This window comes from Penicillium maclennaniae (genome assembly GCF_028827695.1).
Source record: "Penicillium maclennaniae strain IBT 15551 chromosome Unknown utg000005l:1.0-2652337.0:1.0-2654196.0, whole genome shotgun sequence".
NCBI lineage: Eukaryota > Fungi > Ascomycota > Eurotiomycetes > Eurotiales > Aspergillaceae > Penicillium > Penicillium maclennaniae.
In genome coordinates this window covers 2,292,218-2,306,960 of record NW_026623217.1, presented here as the reverse complement: position 1 = coordinate 2,306,960, position 14,743 = coordinate 2,292,218, and the positions used below count along the sequence as shown (strand labels likewise).

Here is a 14,743-nt window from a genome sequence, read left to right as displayed (position 1 = left end):
TTAACACATTCGTTTACTGAATTCTCCGTGTTTCGCTAAGTGGGGGATTAGCGGTAAGTTGCTCCATCCCACTCTGCAACTCCCTGCGGCTGATCTCCGCACTTTTCAGGTACACACCGGCCTTGGATTTTTTTTTCTCCCACACAACGTCCTTAGATGACTTCGACTTGGTCCTTGGATATCGACCTTTGAACTAGTTCTCTCTTACCCTCTCGAGGCGTTCATTTGTGTGAGTACGGTCTTTTTTCGCGGAGATCGTGCCTGCCACACCCCCCTCAGCCCCTCCCCGACCCCCCTTCCCCTTACTTGAGACGACCCTCCAAACGCCCACACCGCCAGCCCACCACAAGCACCCCCTCACCCTTTCCCTGCCTTCGCGACTTGGCTGCTGTATACCTAGGGCGGCGTGAGCGGAAACTTAAAGCTCGTTGCTAGCTTTTTTTGTGATTGGAAACATATTCATGCTGACCTAGCTCTGTTGGACTGTAGTTGGACTCTCGGCTGCTTGTGCCCGCCATGGCTTTCAAAAATGGGCTCAGCGAACGCCTCGATGAGCTTCGATTTCCGTCTCCTCGATCCCCTCCGTCGGAGTCTGCCTTCCCGGGCTATAGTGCGCTTTCGCCAGGTCATTCGAATTATGTACCAGGGTTCTCGCGTCCCACGGGGGATGTTCGCGCCAACCTACAACGTCGTTTCACAACGGATTCGAGCAAGGTATCATCATGGAATTATCTGAGCCAGGGCCCTGCCCAAACTCCGGATCCTTTGGATCTGCTGTCCTCGGTAAGCATAGTGTTTCCTTGTAGTCTGTTTTCCGTCCATCTTCGGGGAAGGGGGATCGATTTACGCGCTGTGCAGATGTGACGGTGAAAATGATATTGCTGGTCTTGATAACGTTGGGACAAGGCGGCGAGGATCTCTCGCTTGATGTCTGATCACGCTTAGTCGCGTTGCCAATTTGGGCTTGCGAAATGGCACGGATCGTTCCAGACTCTCAAGGCAGCGGTCTCCTGCCAGAATCTGATTGTTCCAACTTCTCAAGGCTGCCATCTCATATTGACCCGTCATTCTCACTTCGCGTTCGAGCAACCCCCAAGTCTCGTTCACTATTTCCCTGCATGTGCTTCCACCTCTGTGCCTGCATGGCTACATCTCTGTACCTACGGGAACCTCTCTGCTGCCTGATACCTCTCTATTTAAAGACTGCCACCTTCAGCATCCTTTCGTCTGTTCTCTCTGCCTTTCCAGCATTTTACTTCCCCCTTCCCTCGACGTCCTCGCGACGTCACTGCGATATTATCCATTTCCTCTTTCTTCGGCCCACTTCCTATTGCTCTGCAGAAATCATACATCTGTGTGACCCTGCTACTCTGATCATTCGTCGAATTCCAGTCTGACTGTATCCAGTTCGAAAAAAAGCGACAACACATTGAGTACATGCGTGAGCAGAAACGGCGCTTTGAAGAGGACATGAAACTGCTCGATATGCAGCACGAAAAAGAAAAGAATGAAATGGACCAGCTGGCTCGTGATCTCGCGAAGGCTGGCTTGTCTGGTCCTGTCAGTGAGCCCACGACTCCGCCTGAGTACCGTGATGCGCCGCTATCCACTGCAATTTCTCGCCCTGGTCGTTTTTCTACCTCTAGTGTGACATCGTCACCTGGCTTTTTCAGTGCGTTCGCCGGGTCCCAGCTTACTTCGCCGCAAGCTCCTTCGCATGCGGCTCACGGATCTGTTGATCGTTTTGCTGGTCACTCTCTTCCTGGTTCTCGCCGTAACTCCGAAAAGGAGGACTATATCGTGGATCCCTCTACTCTTCGTCCCGCACCCTCGTGAGTTTCCTTTCATTGGCATTGACCCATATCAGATGTTGGGCGAAAAAAGTCTTTGACAAAATCATGGCTGACAACAATAGTGTGCACCGGTACTCGCTGCCTTCAAACAATTTTTCCAGCACTTACCGTTCAAACGTGGGAAATGATTCGTTTGCTGGTACTAAGCACCTCTTCAATCGCGATAATGAGAAGCACGCGTTCAATGCCGAGCACCGACTTTCTACTCCCGATATTCAGGGCTACATGAAGATGACTGAGCCTGATGACAAGTTTCCGACTCTCTATCGCCGGGGCGGCTCAAACATTGTAAGTTTTGCCCTGTTCGTTGCAATCGATCGTAAATGGATAGTTTCTGACACGGATCGACCAGCTATCCGCCAACCCTGATGCAGTTGATCTGGCCAACCCTCGTACTCCGGGCCCTGACTCGTATCCTTATCACAGTCGTCATCGCTCGACTCACTCTAGCATGCCTCAGAACAATTCAGCTTCACTTCGTCTAGATCATCTGAGCAGCCCGACCCACGAAGATCACGGAAGCGGGGTACACTCTCGCCACATCTCTCGTCACTCACTTGAGGGTGGTTTCACCTTCCCCACTGAGCGCAACTCGGAGGCTTCGACCCCTGTCCCCACAAGCCGCCCCACTGTTCTTCAGCCTTCTTACTCTACCAACGATCTGCCAACTGTCAAGGGTAACGGGTTTGACGTTGCCATCACTCCGCCTAAGAATCATGCTGAGCATCTTCACCAACACAACGCCAGCCTCGGTCGCATTCCCAACGGTACAGTAAACCGACCTATCAAGCAAGATTCGCCCGAATCCGATGGCTCGAAGATGAACCAGACCACTCAAACGATGCTTCAGGCAAGCGCCGCGCCCTTTGGTCCTCAGATGACCTCGGCAGCGCCCAGCCCTGCTGTCTCTGGGTCTGTTGGCTCTGCCGGCATGCCCTTCCCCCTCTACAACTATGGTATTCAAGGCTATGTTGGCCAGCCGACCCCGGCTCCCAATCAGATGCCTGGTGCCTTTGGTACAAACGCTTTCGGTGGCTACCCCAACTACGCTGGTGGATACCGATTGCCTGAGGCTGCTTCTCGGGGAGCTCCCACTCAGCGTCGCCAGACCGAGGGTGAGGCCTCTCAGCTCACCCGCTTCACGAACTTCCCCCTGGAGCATTTCAAAGGTGAACTGTACAGTTTGTGTAAAGACCAGCATGGTTGCCGTTACTTGCAGCGCAAGCTCGAGGAACGCAACCCGGACCATGTTCAACTGATCTTCAGTGAGACTTATATGCACGTCATTGAACTGATGACTGGTATGCAATCATATTACCCATGTTGTATGACTAGTTTCCTTTACTAATTCACCATTCAATAGATCCTTTCGGTAATTATCTGTGCCAGAAGCTTCTCGAGTTCTCCAATGACGAGCAGCGAACCGCTCTGATCGACAACGCCGCTCCCAAGCTGGTCACCATTGCACTGAACCAGCATGGCACTCGGGCTCTGCAAAAAATGATCGAGTTTATTTCGACACCTGAACAAACCAAGACTGTTATTCGAGCTCTTAAGCAGCACGTTGTTGACCTGGTCCAGGATTTGAACGGCAACCATGTCATCCAAAAGTGCCTTAACCGCCTGGGGGCAGAAGATGCTGAGTTCATCTATGAAGCCGTTGGCACCCACTGCGTCACTGTGGGCACTCATCGCCATGGCTGCTGTGTCTTGCAGCGCTGCATCGACCATGCCTCGGGAGATCAGAAGGCCAAGTTGATCGCTCAGATCACCGCAAACTCGTTTGCCTTAGTCCAGGATCCGTTTGGAAATTACGTGGTCCAGTACATCTTGGATCTTGCAGAGCCAAAGTTTACCAGCCCAATGTGCCGTACCTTCGCAGGCAATGTAGCTTCTCTGTCCAAGCAAAAGTTCAGCTCCAATGTTATCGAGAAGTGCCTTCGCACTGCTGACAATGCCTCTCGACGTGATATGATTGAGGAGATGCTGCAGGGCAACCAGCTTGACCAGATGCTCCGTGACTCGTTCGCCAACTACGTTGTCCAGACTGCCATGGACTTTGCCGATCCGGAAACTCGCCAGCACATCGTGGACGCAATCCGACCCATTCTGCCTACCATTCGACAGACTCCTCACGGACGTCGTATTGCTGGCAAGATGTTAAATGCCGAGGGCTCTGGCCGCAGCAGTGGCAACAGCAGTGGCCAGGCCACTCCGAATGAGCTTCCCCCCAACAGTGCCCCCAACGCGCAAATCCCGAAGATGCTCCAGAAGCCTTTCATGTATCAGGGACCGACGAACGGCTCGAACTTCAACGGCGGCTATCTCCCCACTCCCGGAAGCTCTTCCAACAACACCCCGCCCAATGGACCTGGCGAGAGTCCTTCGGCATACAATAACATGCAGGCACCCCCAGCCAACAACTTCGGATCGCCGAACCCTCCCCTCTATGCCTACTTCTAAACAATGACTTGTACCATAGTCACGATTGCCACGATATTTGATGATTTCACGGACCTTTCACAGACTCATCAGACGGGCCAGTTGCATACTTCATGATTCCCTCGGTTGCAACTCATTCATTCATCTCTCCCCCATCTGTTTCGCCTGCATACCTGCATATATGCTTTGCATCAAGCAATGCGTCATGACTACCATAACATCTGGCAAGAACTTACGTGTTGCATTCTGCATACAATCTTTGTGCAGTCCCGCATCGGAGCCTCATTTTCTTTCTCAGCCTGTGCTCCGCAGCCTTGTTCATTCTTTCCATTTTCCATATTCCATTCTGTATTTTGCTTCCCCCCTCCCTTTTTCATTTGTTTCCACTGGTGCTACAAGTCTCGGCTTTTTGCGTGACTCTGGTGATTTGAAGTATCATTCCTCTGCAATGATGTCCTCGTCATCCTGTCTCGCGCTTCACCATTTTTTTTTCCTGCCTCGTGTTTTCTCACCATTTTTTCTCTACTTACGCTCTGTACTTTGCATTTTGATTGTTCCCATTGCATTTCGTGCTGTGTTGTGCTTGTGCCGAATGTCTCGGTAAGAGCATGCTCCGAGATGATTCTATGAAAATGATCGGAGTGGTTCGGACTCGACTCATCTTCTCGACAACGAACTGTCCTGAGATGGCATTACTTGGAGATGGGCAGCTTTTATGTGGCCGTTCTGAATTCACGGGTCGGTTGCAGACAAGGACAGTGTTCACTGTCTTGTTGCTTGATTCCAAGTTTTCGCAACGCATATGCCTCTCCACACACACTACTTGCATCGCTGTACTGTATCATCGGATATCAATTTCTTCTGAACGAAAGGCCCTCTGTAGACCTCAATGGTGATTAAAAAACCCCTGTATACATTTCAACGAGTAGACAATCTTCTTCTTTCAACGCGCCGTGAGGTCACGTGTAGCTAGGGATCGGCTTCGGCGACAAGCCACAACCCGCATCGACTCGACCCTTTGCGCATCGCCAACCAACGAATTCAAAGGAAGAATCGACACATGCAGCCAATTGAAGTTGCGCGCTCCCTGAGTGCACAATGGCCATGTCGGGAGGTTCAGGCGCGGCAACTAGCTAATCTCCTCCATGTGAGTAGCTTCCGCGGCTTGAGGACTCCGCAGCGCTGTAAAGCTCGATTTGATCATATTGCTAACATTAGAGCCTGTGCGAAAGCCCTCTATCCCTAGCCCGCCAACACTAGTTGTCCATGGAATTTCTGCGACCTGCAAATCGACCATCATCCGCAGCGTTCTCTCAACCCTTGAGATTCCGCACGCAGTTGTCCGGAGCACGGAGTGCATTACAGGGCGCCATCTCTTGACAAAGATTCTCTGGAATACACTGGAGGCAGTGGGTCAGAAAGACGAGTGGGAGAAGTTTGGCAAGGGACGATGCGAGCACGTCAGCTCACTTGCGGTTCTTCTGGAAGAATGTCTTGCCTCAAGAGCCGCAGAAAAACAAGGGAAATTCGTGCTGGTACTGGACGAGATCGACCGACAAAGGGAGGCGCCGCATACGCTGTTGTCGGCGCTGGCCCGACTTGGAGAAATCGTGAGTGACTTCAACCCGTCAGGCTAAAAGCTCTACTATCGTTACTAACATACTAGCAGATCCCATCGCTCTGCGTCGTTCTCGTGCTCGGATCGACTCCTCGGCCTCTGTTCCTGCAGGATGCGGCGGTACCTCATATCAGCTTCCCATCTTATACGCGCAAAGAATCCATTGAAATCCTGCTGGCTTCTCCGACGCCTGTGGTAGAGGGTTTGCCGGAGGAAGTCACCTCACGGATATACCCTCACTTCGTTGCGACTATTTATGATACACTCGTTGGGCCGACAGCAGGCTCGATTCCAAATTTCCTATCAATTTGCGAGAAACTTTGGCCTCTGTTTGTGGTTCCAGTGGTGCAAGGCGAAGCTCCGCCCGGCGGGAACACTGAATGGGACTTTTCGCATCTGCTGTTGAAAAACAGAGCTCTATTCCGGCACGAGGGAGAATCCGCACTAGTGCACCGGATCGTACCCGAGGAATCATCTGGTCTGCTCAAGACTTCCAGAGCCCCATTGGCAACGAAAACACCTCCCTCCGCTCTCCCGTCACTGCCATACTTCTCTACATTGATCTTGACATCAGCGTATCTGGCATCCCATACTCCACAGCGTCTTGATACAATTTTCTTCTCCAAATTCTCCTCCTCCTCGCTCTCAGCACGCAACAAGCGTGCCCATCATCGTCGCCGCTTAAAGGTCCTCTCCCAAGCCCAAGCCGAAGATAGAGCAGCCGCCAGCGAGAACGCCTCGACACCAAACAAAAAGGGCAAACGAACCAAAACTCGAATTACAAAATCAACACTCTCTTCTGCATTTGCCACATCGTCCGCAACAACCTCCGCCACCGGAGGCGGTGGTATCACAGGCCCCTCGACAATCCTCACAGCACGCCCATTCCCTCTAGAACGCCTTTTAGCTATCTACCACGCTATCGATCCCAATCCACCCGCAAATCCCATTCGCACCAGCGCCGTAGCAGACTCGATCTACACCGAGCTGGCCACACTACGGCGTCTACGTCTCGTCGTCCCAGCCTCCGGCCACGTCGGAGTAACCAGCATGGGAAGTGGCAACACCAGTGCTGATGCGGGAGAGAAGTGGTGTGTGAATGTTTCTGGGGACTGGATTGGTGAGCTGGCTAAGGGGATTGGTGTGGAGGTTGGAGAGTGGTTGGCTGGTGGTTTGGATTGAGGTATTGTGTAAGATTCAACTTTAGGTGGGACAGGCAAGGCTGGGGTGTGGTGTTGGCATTTGGTTTTGGTGTTTCTTCATTTGCATGGCATCTAGGATATAGAATATCCTAGATGAATTATACCCGTTCTTGCATGGTCATCTTCGATTAAACTCATTTGTACGTGCATTCTTGAACAGTGTAGAGGGCGAAGGTAGAGGAAAGGCACGGGCAAAGAAAATCGGGCAGCGAAGAAGGGGGATGGGCGGCGGCAACTGTTTGGGGAGACAGCTCTTTTAGATCTCGATTTGAGGCAGTCATAGCCGAAACCGTGATCTACAGACTGATTTCCATTATTGAGCGCGCCTGGAGTCTCGTCAGTCACCCCCAGAGCTACTACTACTTGCGAAGGGTCGGCCTTATCGCCGACTACAGGCAACGCGGTCCCTTGAGTCAACGGGCTTTCCTACTCGTAATGAGTCTACTTTAGACCGGAACGGAAATTGTGAAAACAGTATGATTGTTGCATGACTTCGTAACTGGCATGATGCGTGACACTTCAAGCTCCGACAAATGCAGTCGTGGCAAGAACTTATAACCAGAAGATGCGGGCATTCCCGATAAAACTACCAGATCCACTGGTCAACTGTAGCTTTTGCACAAACCAAGAGGCTGGGAGTCTGAGGCCCATGACGATTCAACTGGCCTTCACTCGATTCAAAGCATACGCACGTAATCGGATCGGAGTATCGGTACTTTGAAAGAGGCGAGGCGACTGGAGTGCCCGTCTGGAGGGAGAAGAGTTGGATTTTGCGGTCATCCGAGGCTGGCGTTAGGATCAGTAGTTGCAACTATAGAGCAATTGGGAAATGTGCATACCGCTTGCCACCAGACTGAGCTCGGTGCTGACATCAAAGTCCGGGATCACATCGGGAGAGTAGTCGGGGAAGGTCAAGTAGGGACGGGTAGAGCTATGGCGCCAGTGTTTTGGCTTAGGCTTTTTGCCTTTGCCGTCTGGTTCTGGGGCAAAACGTATGTCATACATTTGAAGCTGGTCCAAGTGTTAGCGTAGCTTGCTAGGGTTAGAGTAGAGTGAGGCCTTCACGTACTGAGTTGTACCCTCCAACGACCATTCGATACTCATCGACCTTGCGAATCTTGGAGACTGAATGGGGGTGTTTGAGTCGTGCAGCACTGCCTCCACTGCGGAGATCATGGAGGAAGATCGTTGAATTTCTGAGCCCCGAGGCAATGACATCCGACGAAAGCCACTCCACTGCGTTGACGCTCGCGTGCGTGGAATTACCATGTCGACGGAAGTTTGGACTGTTTGCACTTACTTCGCCCGGAAATGGCTTTTGCGAAAGAGTCCAGTGACTGCCGAAACCTTCGAGTGTGTGTAGCCCGTCTGAGGTGCCGATGGCGAAGAGAGCTTTGTTGCCGGTCGGACATGCTGCTGAACACCACATCGAGGATGTGGTGTTGATGCGGATGGGGTGTGCAACTTCGTGTGTCGTGTTAAATCGGTGGAAAGATAGAGATAAAACAAACAGGGACTTACAGATGTTAGGCCAGCGATAGTCACCGTCCTCATCAGGGTCTGGAAGCATGCGAGTTGCGAGATAGCTTTCGCCTTCTGGACCGCTGTCCATTGTTGCCCTGGGTTGATCAGCAACAATATTGAGACGAGGTGACTAATGGACAGTGATGGACATACAAGAGATAGCCTGTATGACTCAATGATATTGAAGATAACTGGAAGGAATCAGTGTTGGCATCTTTCCATCTAAGAAGCGCAGAGAACTTACTCTGAAGTTGTCTTTGAAGAGCATTCGCTCCATAGTGCGATCATACGTCCATTGCTCTTCGTCAGGATCTGGAAAGCATATTCTACATATTGTCAGCGGTAGTAATATTCTCGGAGCAAGGGGACGTACGAGGCTGATGAGGAACCTCCATGATGACCACTAGCTATTAGAATCCCCGAGCGAGGGTTCCTCAAGACATGGCGTATGGAGTAGTCTTTCGGGAAAGGCTCGAACTGGTGGAGCTTTTTCCGCCGTAATTGACTCGCATAAATTTGCGCTTGGTGGTCGAGTCGGGCTGTAGCAGGGAGTGGAGACCCGATCTCTCTGTAGGCACCGAGCAACGGGTGGTGCAGGAAAGCCGCTTTGCGGACCGTCTCTCGAGCTTCACGTTGTTTGATCTGGACTCTCTTCTCGTGTTTCTAAGGAGGTTAGCATGCTCTTTGGCGAAGAGTCTCTCATGCTAACCTCTTTGTCCTTGCGTTTTCTCTTGATGGATTCCTTGGAATACTGTGATCCTGGAGGTGCGACATGGTTGGCCTGAATCTTAAAGTATTTTTTCTTCTCCGGATCTGTGGACGTGTTTTAGCCATGCCCCAGGACAGGCGCAGAGTGCAAGCAAACTCGCCCCGACTTACCATAGTAAAAGCCAGGGATGTCTGCCGCCATGTTTGGTGGCAGAGTTCGATGAACACTCAGCCTGGGAGGGCACAAATGATTTGGTAGCAGAAAGCAAGACGTAAGCGTCTCAAGATGAAGTAACCCTCTTTACTTTTTACATTTCCTGAGGCGAGGCGAGGATGCTGATGGGTGGCGGTATCAGCACGTTGCGGAGACGAAAGCACGCCCTAGCTTTGAACGTGTTCCCAGCGTGCCTCAAGCACAGGATAAGACTGTTCCTATTTGACAGCAAGGACTGAAGCAACCGATGGTTTCACTCCGAGTCAGCGACTCGCTGAAGATTCAGTTTGCTCCAATTTGTCCGCGATGGTGACGTCCACATGATTACGTAACAAATGAATGCCTGAGATACAAGGCTGTGAGGGGGTCAGCATCATTTGCTTGGAATCCCTATGGCGATTTCGATGAATTAATAGAGTAGAACTACACGTGAATGTATCGCTTTCAGATAAACGTCTCAGGTCTGGGGGGCTGAGAACACAGAGCCGATGTCGTCCTCAGACCACCACTGGAGTCCACCTGGGCATCCAAGTATATCATTATCCTCATCGATGCTTGTAAACTTTAGCTCAAAGTTGGAATTAGATCGACAAAACGAAATATGTCGAACGACTTGTAATATAAATAGAAATAAACATTGAATCTATAGAGGTCTTTTTGGAAGTGAGCATGTCGAATGCCCTTCGGAGACATGGCCAAGCAATGCTTCAGAAGAGCCTTATTTTTTTTTTTGAAAGCAGTGAGCAGAATCACGATGGATCGAGCTGAGATTAATTCCATGCATAGCATGTCATCACTTGTTCAAAGCCATTGCGCCTGCCTTTTGTCAGCACCTGCCACGACACCTGTGGACCTTCCCATATAGACTTATGCTGCCCACAATTGCCTTCACGGCTTTCTGTTTTCACTCTCTTCTCTTTGCTCGTTTTTCTCAACTTCACGTCAGAAAGAATTTATGAATAGAATTTGAAATCTTCGCCCATGTCTCAAGCACCTGCAGCCGACTCGTCTCGACCCATGGACCCCGTGAACACCAGGACTCTGGCACTCCACAGCCATCCCCCAGGCGATACCTGTGGCAAGAACGAGAACAGCCTTTCAAAAGACGAGGAGGACTCCCCCCATCATGACAGAGGACAGTCTCGATGCTCTGATCGCCGAGCTCGAGGATGAAGATGGGAAGAGCCTGACCCGGAAGTCCTCACAATCGGCCCGGGCGCGGATCGACCGATCTCAAACACTCTGCTGCAAACCAGCCTGACAACAGGTCTCACAGACTTTGAGGTCATTGCCATGCGAAGGAAGTATGGCTGGAACCGTCTAAACGAGCAGAAAAGGAGCAATATCGTCAAGTTTTTGAAGCTTTTTGTCGGATCTGTGCAGTTTGTCATGGAGGTGAGTACTATTCCTCGTAAAGATTTACAAGCATCATAGTAGGCGCATGCTAATTCTCATTTGTAGATTGCGGCCCTCTTGGCCGCTGGCCTCCAAGACTGGATTGATTTTGGTGTCATTTGTGCTCTTCTTTTCCTCAACGCCATCGTCGGATTCGCCCAGGAATATCACGCAGGTAATATTGTCGACAGTCTCAAAGAGAACCTTGCACTCAAGGCCACTGTCATTCGCAATGGGGAAATGATTGAGGTGCCTGCACAAGATGTCGTGCCAGGAGATGTGGTTCATGTGGATGGTGTGAGTTTCGATATGGAAAGAGTGGTATTGGAAACTCCATATTAATTGAAGTTCAGGGCACGATCGTACCAGCCGATGGAACAATCGTTTCCAATGACACGCATTTACAGGTCGACCAGTCCTCAATAACCGGCGAGTCTCTGGCAGTGGACAAACACCAGGGCGACCGCTGCTTCTCTTCATCTGCTATCAAGCGTGGTAGCGGCCTTCTCATTGTGACCCATACTGGTGATCGAACGTTTGTCGGAGCAGCAGCAGAACTAGTCAACAAGGCTGACAATGGAACTGGCCACTTCACCAAAGTCCTCGACCAAATTGGCAGGATCCTTCTCACGCTGGTTGTTATTACTCTCCTTGTCGTCTGGATCGCTTCATTCTATCGATCCGACTCTATCGTGGAGATTCTGGAATACACACTAGCCATCACAGTTGTCGGGGTGCCTGTTGGCTTACCCGCAGTCGTCACTACAACCATGGCGGTGGGTGCTTCGTATTTGGCCAAGAGTTCTGCCATTGTCCAGAAGCTTTCGGCCATCGAATCCCTGGCTGGAGTAGAAGTCCTCTGTTCCGACAAGACCGGGACTCTTACTCGAAACAAGCTCGCATTGGGTGAGCCTTACACAACTCCAGGGATTGATCGAGAGGCTCTTATGCTTACAGCCTGCCTGGCTGCCACTCGCAAGAAGAAAGGAATTGATGCTATCGACAGAGTCTTCATCAAAGGGTTGCGAGGATACCCGAAGGCCAAGAGTCAGATCGAGTCCTTCAGAACCATCGAGTTCTATCCGTTTGATCCGGTTTCAAAAAAGGTCACAGCTGTGGTGGAATCCTCCCAAGGCGAACAGATCATATGTGTGAAAGGGGCTCCTATTCCAGTCTTGAACACTGTCAAAGACGACCAGCCTGTTCCTGTGGAAATCGAGAATGCCTATGTGGCCAGAGTCACGGAATTTGCCAGTCGTGGATTCCGGGCTCTTGGAGTAGCCCGAAAAGGTGCTGATGGAATATGGCAAATCATGGGAATCATGCCTTGCTCAGACCCCCCCCGCGTCATGACACCGCAAAGACTATCGTCGAAGCTCAGCGCCTGGGGCTTCGCATCAAGATGCTGACTGGAGATGCAGTGGGAATTGCGCGCGAGACAGCCCGCCAACTTGGTCTTGGCACTAATATCTATAACGCAGAAAAGCTTGGAGTCACCGGCGCAGGCGATATGCCCGGCTCGGAAGTCAACGACTTTGTTGAGGCAGCTGATGGCTTCGCCGAAGTCTTTCCTCAGCACAAGTATAGCGTCGTGGAAATTCTCCAGAAGCGAGGCCTTCTGGTAGCTATGACTGGAGACGGTGTCAATGATGCCCCATCGCTCAAAAAGGCTGACACAGGCATCGCAGTCGAGGGTGCCTCGGATGCTGCTCGCTCGGCTGCCGACATTGTCTTCCTTGCGCCCGGTCTATCAGCAATCATCACCGCCATCAAGGTCTCCCGCCAGATCTTTCATCGAATGTATGCATATGTCATCTACCGAATCGCCCTGTCGTTACATCTGGAGATCTTCTTCGGACTGTGGATTGCTACCATGAATGAAGGCCTCGATCTTCGCCTGGTTGTGCTTCTGGCCATCTTTGCCGATATTGCAACCCTGGCAATTGCCTACGACAATGCGCCGTATTCAGAGTCGCCGGTCAAGTGGAACTTACCCCGACTATGGGGTATCGCAGTTGTCATGGGTATGATCTTGGCAGCCGGTTCCTGGATTGCATTCGGCACCATGCTGTTGCGTGGCGAGGAAGGAGGCTTGGTGCAAAACTTCGGAGCTCGCGACTCGGTCCTCTTCCTGGAGATTGCCCTCACGCAGAATTGGCTAATTTTTATCACTCGAGGAGTCAAGACTCCCTTTTGGAAGCATCTTCCATCCTTGCAACTCTTCTTAGCCGTTCTGGTGGTGGACATTGCAGCGACTTTGATGGTCGTCTTCGGTGTGTTTGTCGACAAAAACACCTCTATTGTGACAATTATCCGCGTGTGGGGCTTTTCTCTGGGCGTGGAAGTTATCTGCTTTGTTGTATACAACTTTTTGCAGAGCTCGGAAGCATTTGACAATATCATGCATGGTCGGAGCCCACGCGGTAAAGGCAGGGAGCGAGCGTTTGAGGACTTTGGTAAGATTGGCATCCTTCGTAGCGCAAGATTATGACAGAAAATTAACCAGCTACAGCAATCAATATGCAGCGACTGGCGAGCCAGCACGAGAAGACCACTTGAGGTCAATACGGCCGACGGTTGATGAATGGGCAAAAATATGATCTTTTGTGGGAATGGATGGGTCGAGTACCAAACGGAATACTGCTTCATTGAGCATCCAGTGGTAGGGCGGCAAGAATGCCTTTTGATCGATTTCAATGCTTGACCTTGTCCCGAGATGTCAACTGTCGCCACACTATTTCTTATTGCGTCTATTCTTATTCACAGGCGACGCGTCACCAATGTGACCCCATGTCCTAGTGTCTAACGTTGAATCAAATTACTTCCATTCTTCTCACAGCTCCCTGACCATATTCCTGTAGGGATTCTCCGGATCATTTTCTTCTTCCTCTGCAGACTGAATCGTTTTGCGCACTTTGCATGGATTTCCCACGGCCACGGAAAATGGGGGAATGTCCTTGGTAACCACCGAACCGGCCCCAATAGTACAGCCCTCGCCAATAGTGACTCCAGGCAGAATGACTACATTACCACCAATCCAGCAGTCGTCGCCAATCTTCACAGCATGTCCAAATTCAACGAATTTGCGCCGGGATAGGACGCTCGTCTCATGGCCCGCAGTGAAGATACCGACATTAGGGCCCATCTGGACACGATCACCGATGATCACCAGGGAAGTATCAAGAATGGTACAACTAGACACCTTAGTTCTCCTCCAAAATTGAAGATAAGGCTGCAACTTACTTCCAATTCAAGAAACAATCCCGCCCAATGACGACATTGCACCCATAATCCGGGCGAAAAGGCGGCTCGACGAAAGTGCCCTCACCGACACGGCCGACCAGCTTCTGCAGAAGATCGAAACGGGCCTCAGCGATTTTATCGAATGATACTGTACGTGGGTCGAGGCGGTTGTAGTCGCTTGTCAAGATGCGACACCGGTGCCGGCCCTCGACGAGGCGGGGAAGGAGGGGGTTGTACCTGACCACGGGTAAGCATCCAGATCTCTACGGTATACATAGAGCATTTCCCTGCCCGGATAAGATACAAGGTATCGGGGCTTGTGAGAGTTGGGAGGAAACTCACAACATGCCAGAGATCATTTTCTCGTAATCATCGCACATCGGCACGCCGGGCAGGTCGCGCGCAATGGCGATGAGGTCAGGTCTTTTCTCGGTGGATGCCATAGTCGTAACGCTTGAGGATGTGCTAGCTTACTAGGTAGTGTCTCTAAGTCAATTTAAACACTTGAGGGGCTAGTAATGGTGAAGAATCATTATCGAATATT

General features: G+C 51.1%; 5 protein-coding genes across 5 annotated transcripts; 3 read left to right on the top strand and 2 right to left on the bottom strand.

The window, feature by feature from the left end:
- Positions 1-516: 516 nt before the first annotated feature.
- Positions 517-4,316, top strand: N7477_006105 (uncharacterized protein; the record flags this gene model as incomplete). Its single annotated transcript, XM_056967768.1, has 5 exons — positions 517-783; positions 1,408-1,832; positions 1,916-2,141; positions 2,206-3,154; positions 3,217-4,316. 5 exons carry the CDS (start codon positions 517-519, stop codon positions 4,314-4,316), a joined length of 2,967 nt encoding a protein of 988 aa, XP_056822522.1.
- Positions 4,317-5,355: 1,039 nt separating this feature from the next.
- On the top strand, positions 5,356-7,095 carry N7477_006104 (origin of replication complex subunit 5 family protein; the record flags this gene model as incomplete). The annotated part of the gene is made up of 3 exons (XM_056967767.1): positions 5,356-5,442; positions 5,528-5,905; positions 5,965-7,095. 3 exons carry the CDS (start codon positions 5,356-5,358, stop codon positions 7,093-7,095), a joined length of 1,596 nt encoding a protein of 531 aa, XP_056822521.1.
- Positions 7,096-7,701: 606 nt separating this feature from the next.
- On the bottom strand, positions 7,702-9,549 carry N7477_006103 (uncharacterized protein; the record flags this gene model as incomplete). Its single annotated transcript, XM_056967766.1, has 9 exons — positions 7,702-7,901; positions 7,955-8,126; positions 8,185-8,579; positions 8,637-8,734; positions 8,793-8,830; positions 8,884-8,965; positions 9,013-9,302; positions 9,349-9,452; positions 9,519-9,549. 9 exons carry the CDS (start codon positions 9,547-9,549, stop codon positions 7,702-7,704), a joined length of 1,410 nt encoding a protein of 469 aa, XP_056822520.1.
- A 1,138-nt stretch (positions 9,550-10,687) lies between these two features.
- N7477_006102 (plasma-membrane proton-efflux P-type ATPase) lies at positions 10,688-13,515 on the top strand (the record flags this gene model as incomplete). The annotated part of the gene is made up of 6 exons (XM_056967765.1): positions 10,688-10,758; positions 10,818-10,956; positions 11,023-11,253; positions 11,310-12,233; positions 12,320-13,412; positions 13,469-13,515. 6 exons carry the CDS (start codon positions 10,688-10,690, stop codon positions 13,513-13,515), a joined length of 2,505 nt encoding a protein of 834 aa, XP_056822519.1.
- A 274-nt stretch (positions 13,516-13,789) lies between these two features.
- Positions 13,790-14,642, bottom strand: N7477_006101 (sugar O-acetyltransferase; the record flags this gene model as incomplete). Its single annotated transcript, XM_056967764.1, has 3 exons — positions 13,790-14,150; positions 14,200-14,436; positions 14,542-14,642. The coding sequence occupies 3 exons, from the start codon at positions 14,640-14,642 to the stop codon at positions 13,790-13,792; spliced, it is 699 nt and encodes a 232-aa protein (XP_056822518.1).
- Positions 14,643-14,743: the final 101 nt, after the last annotated feature.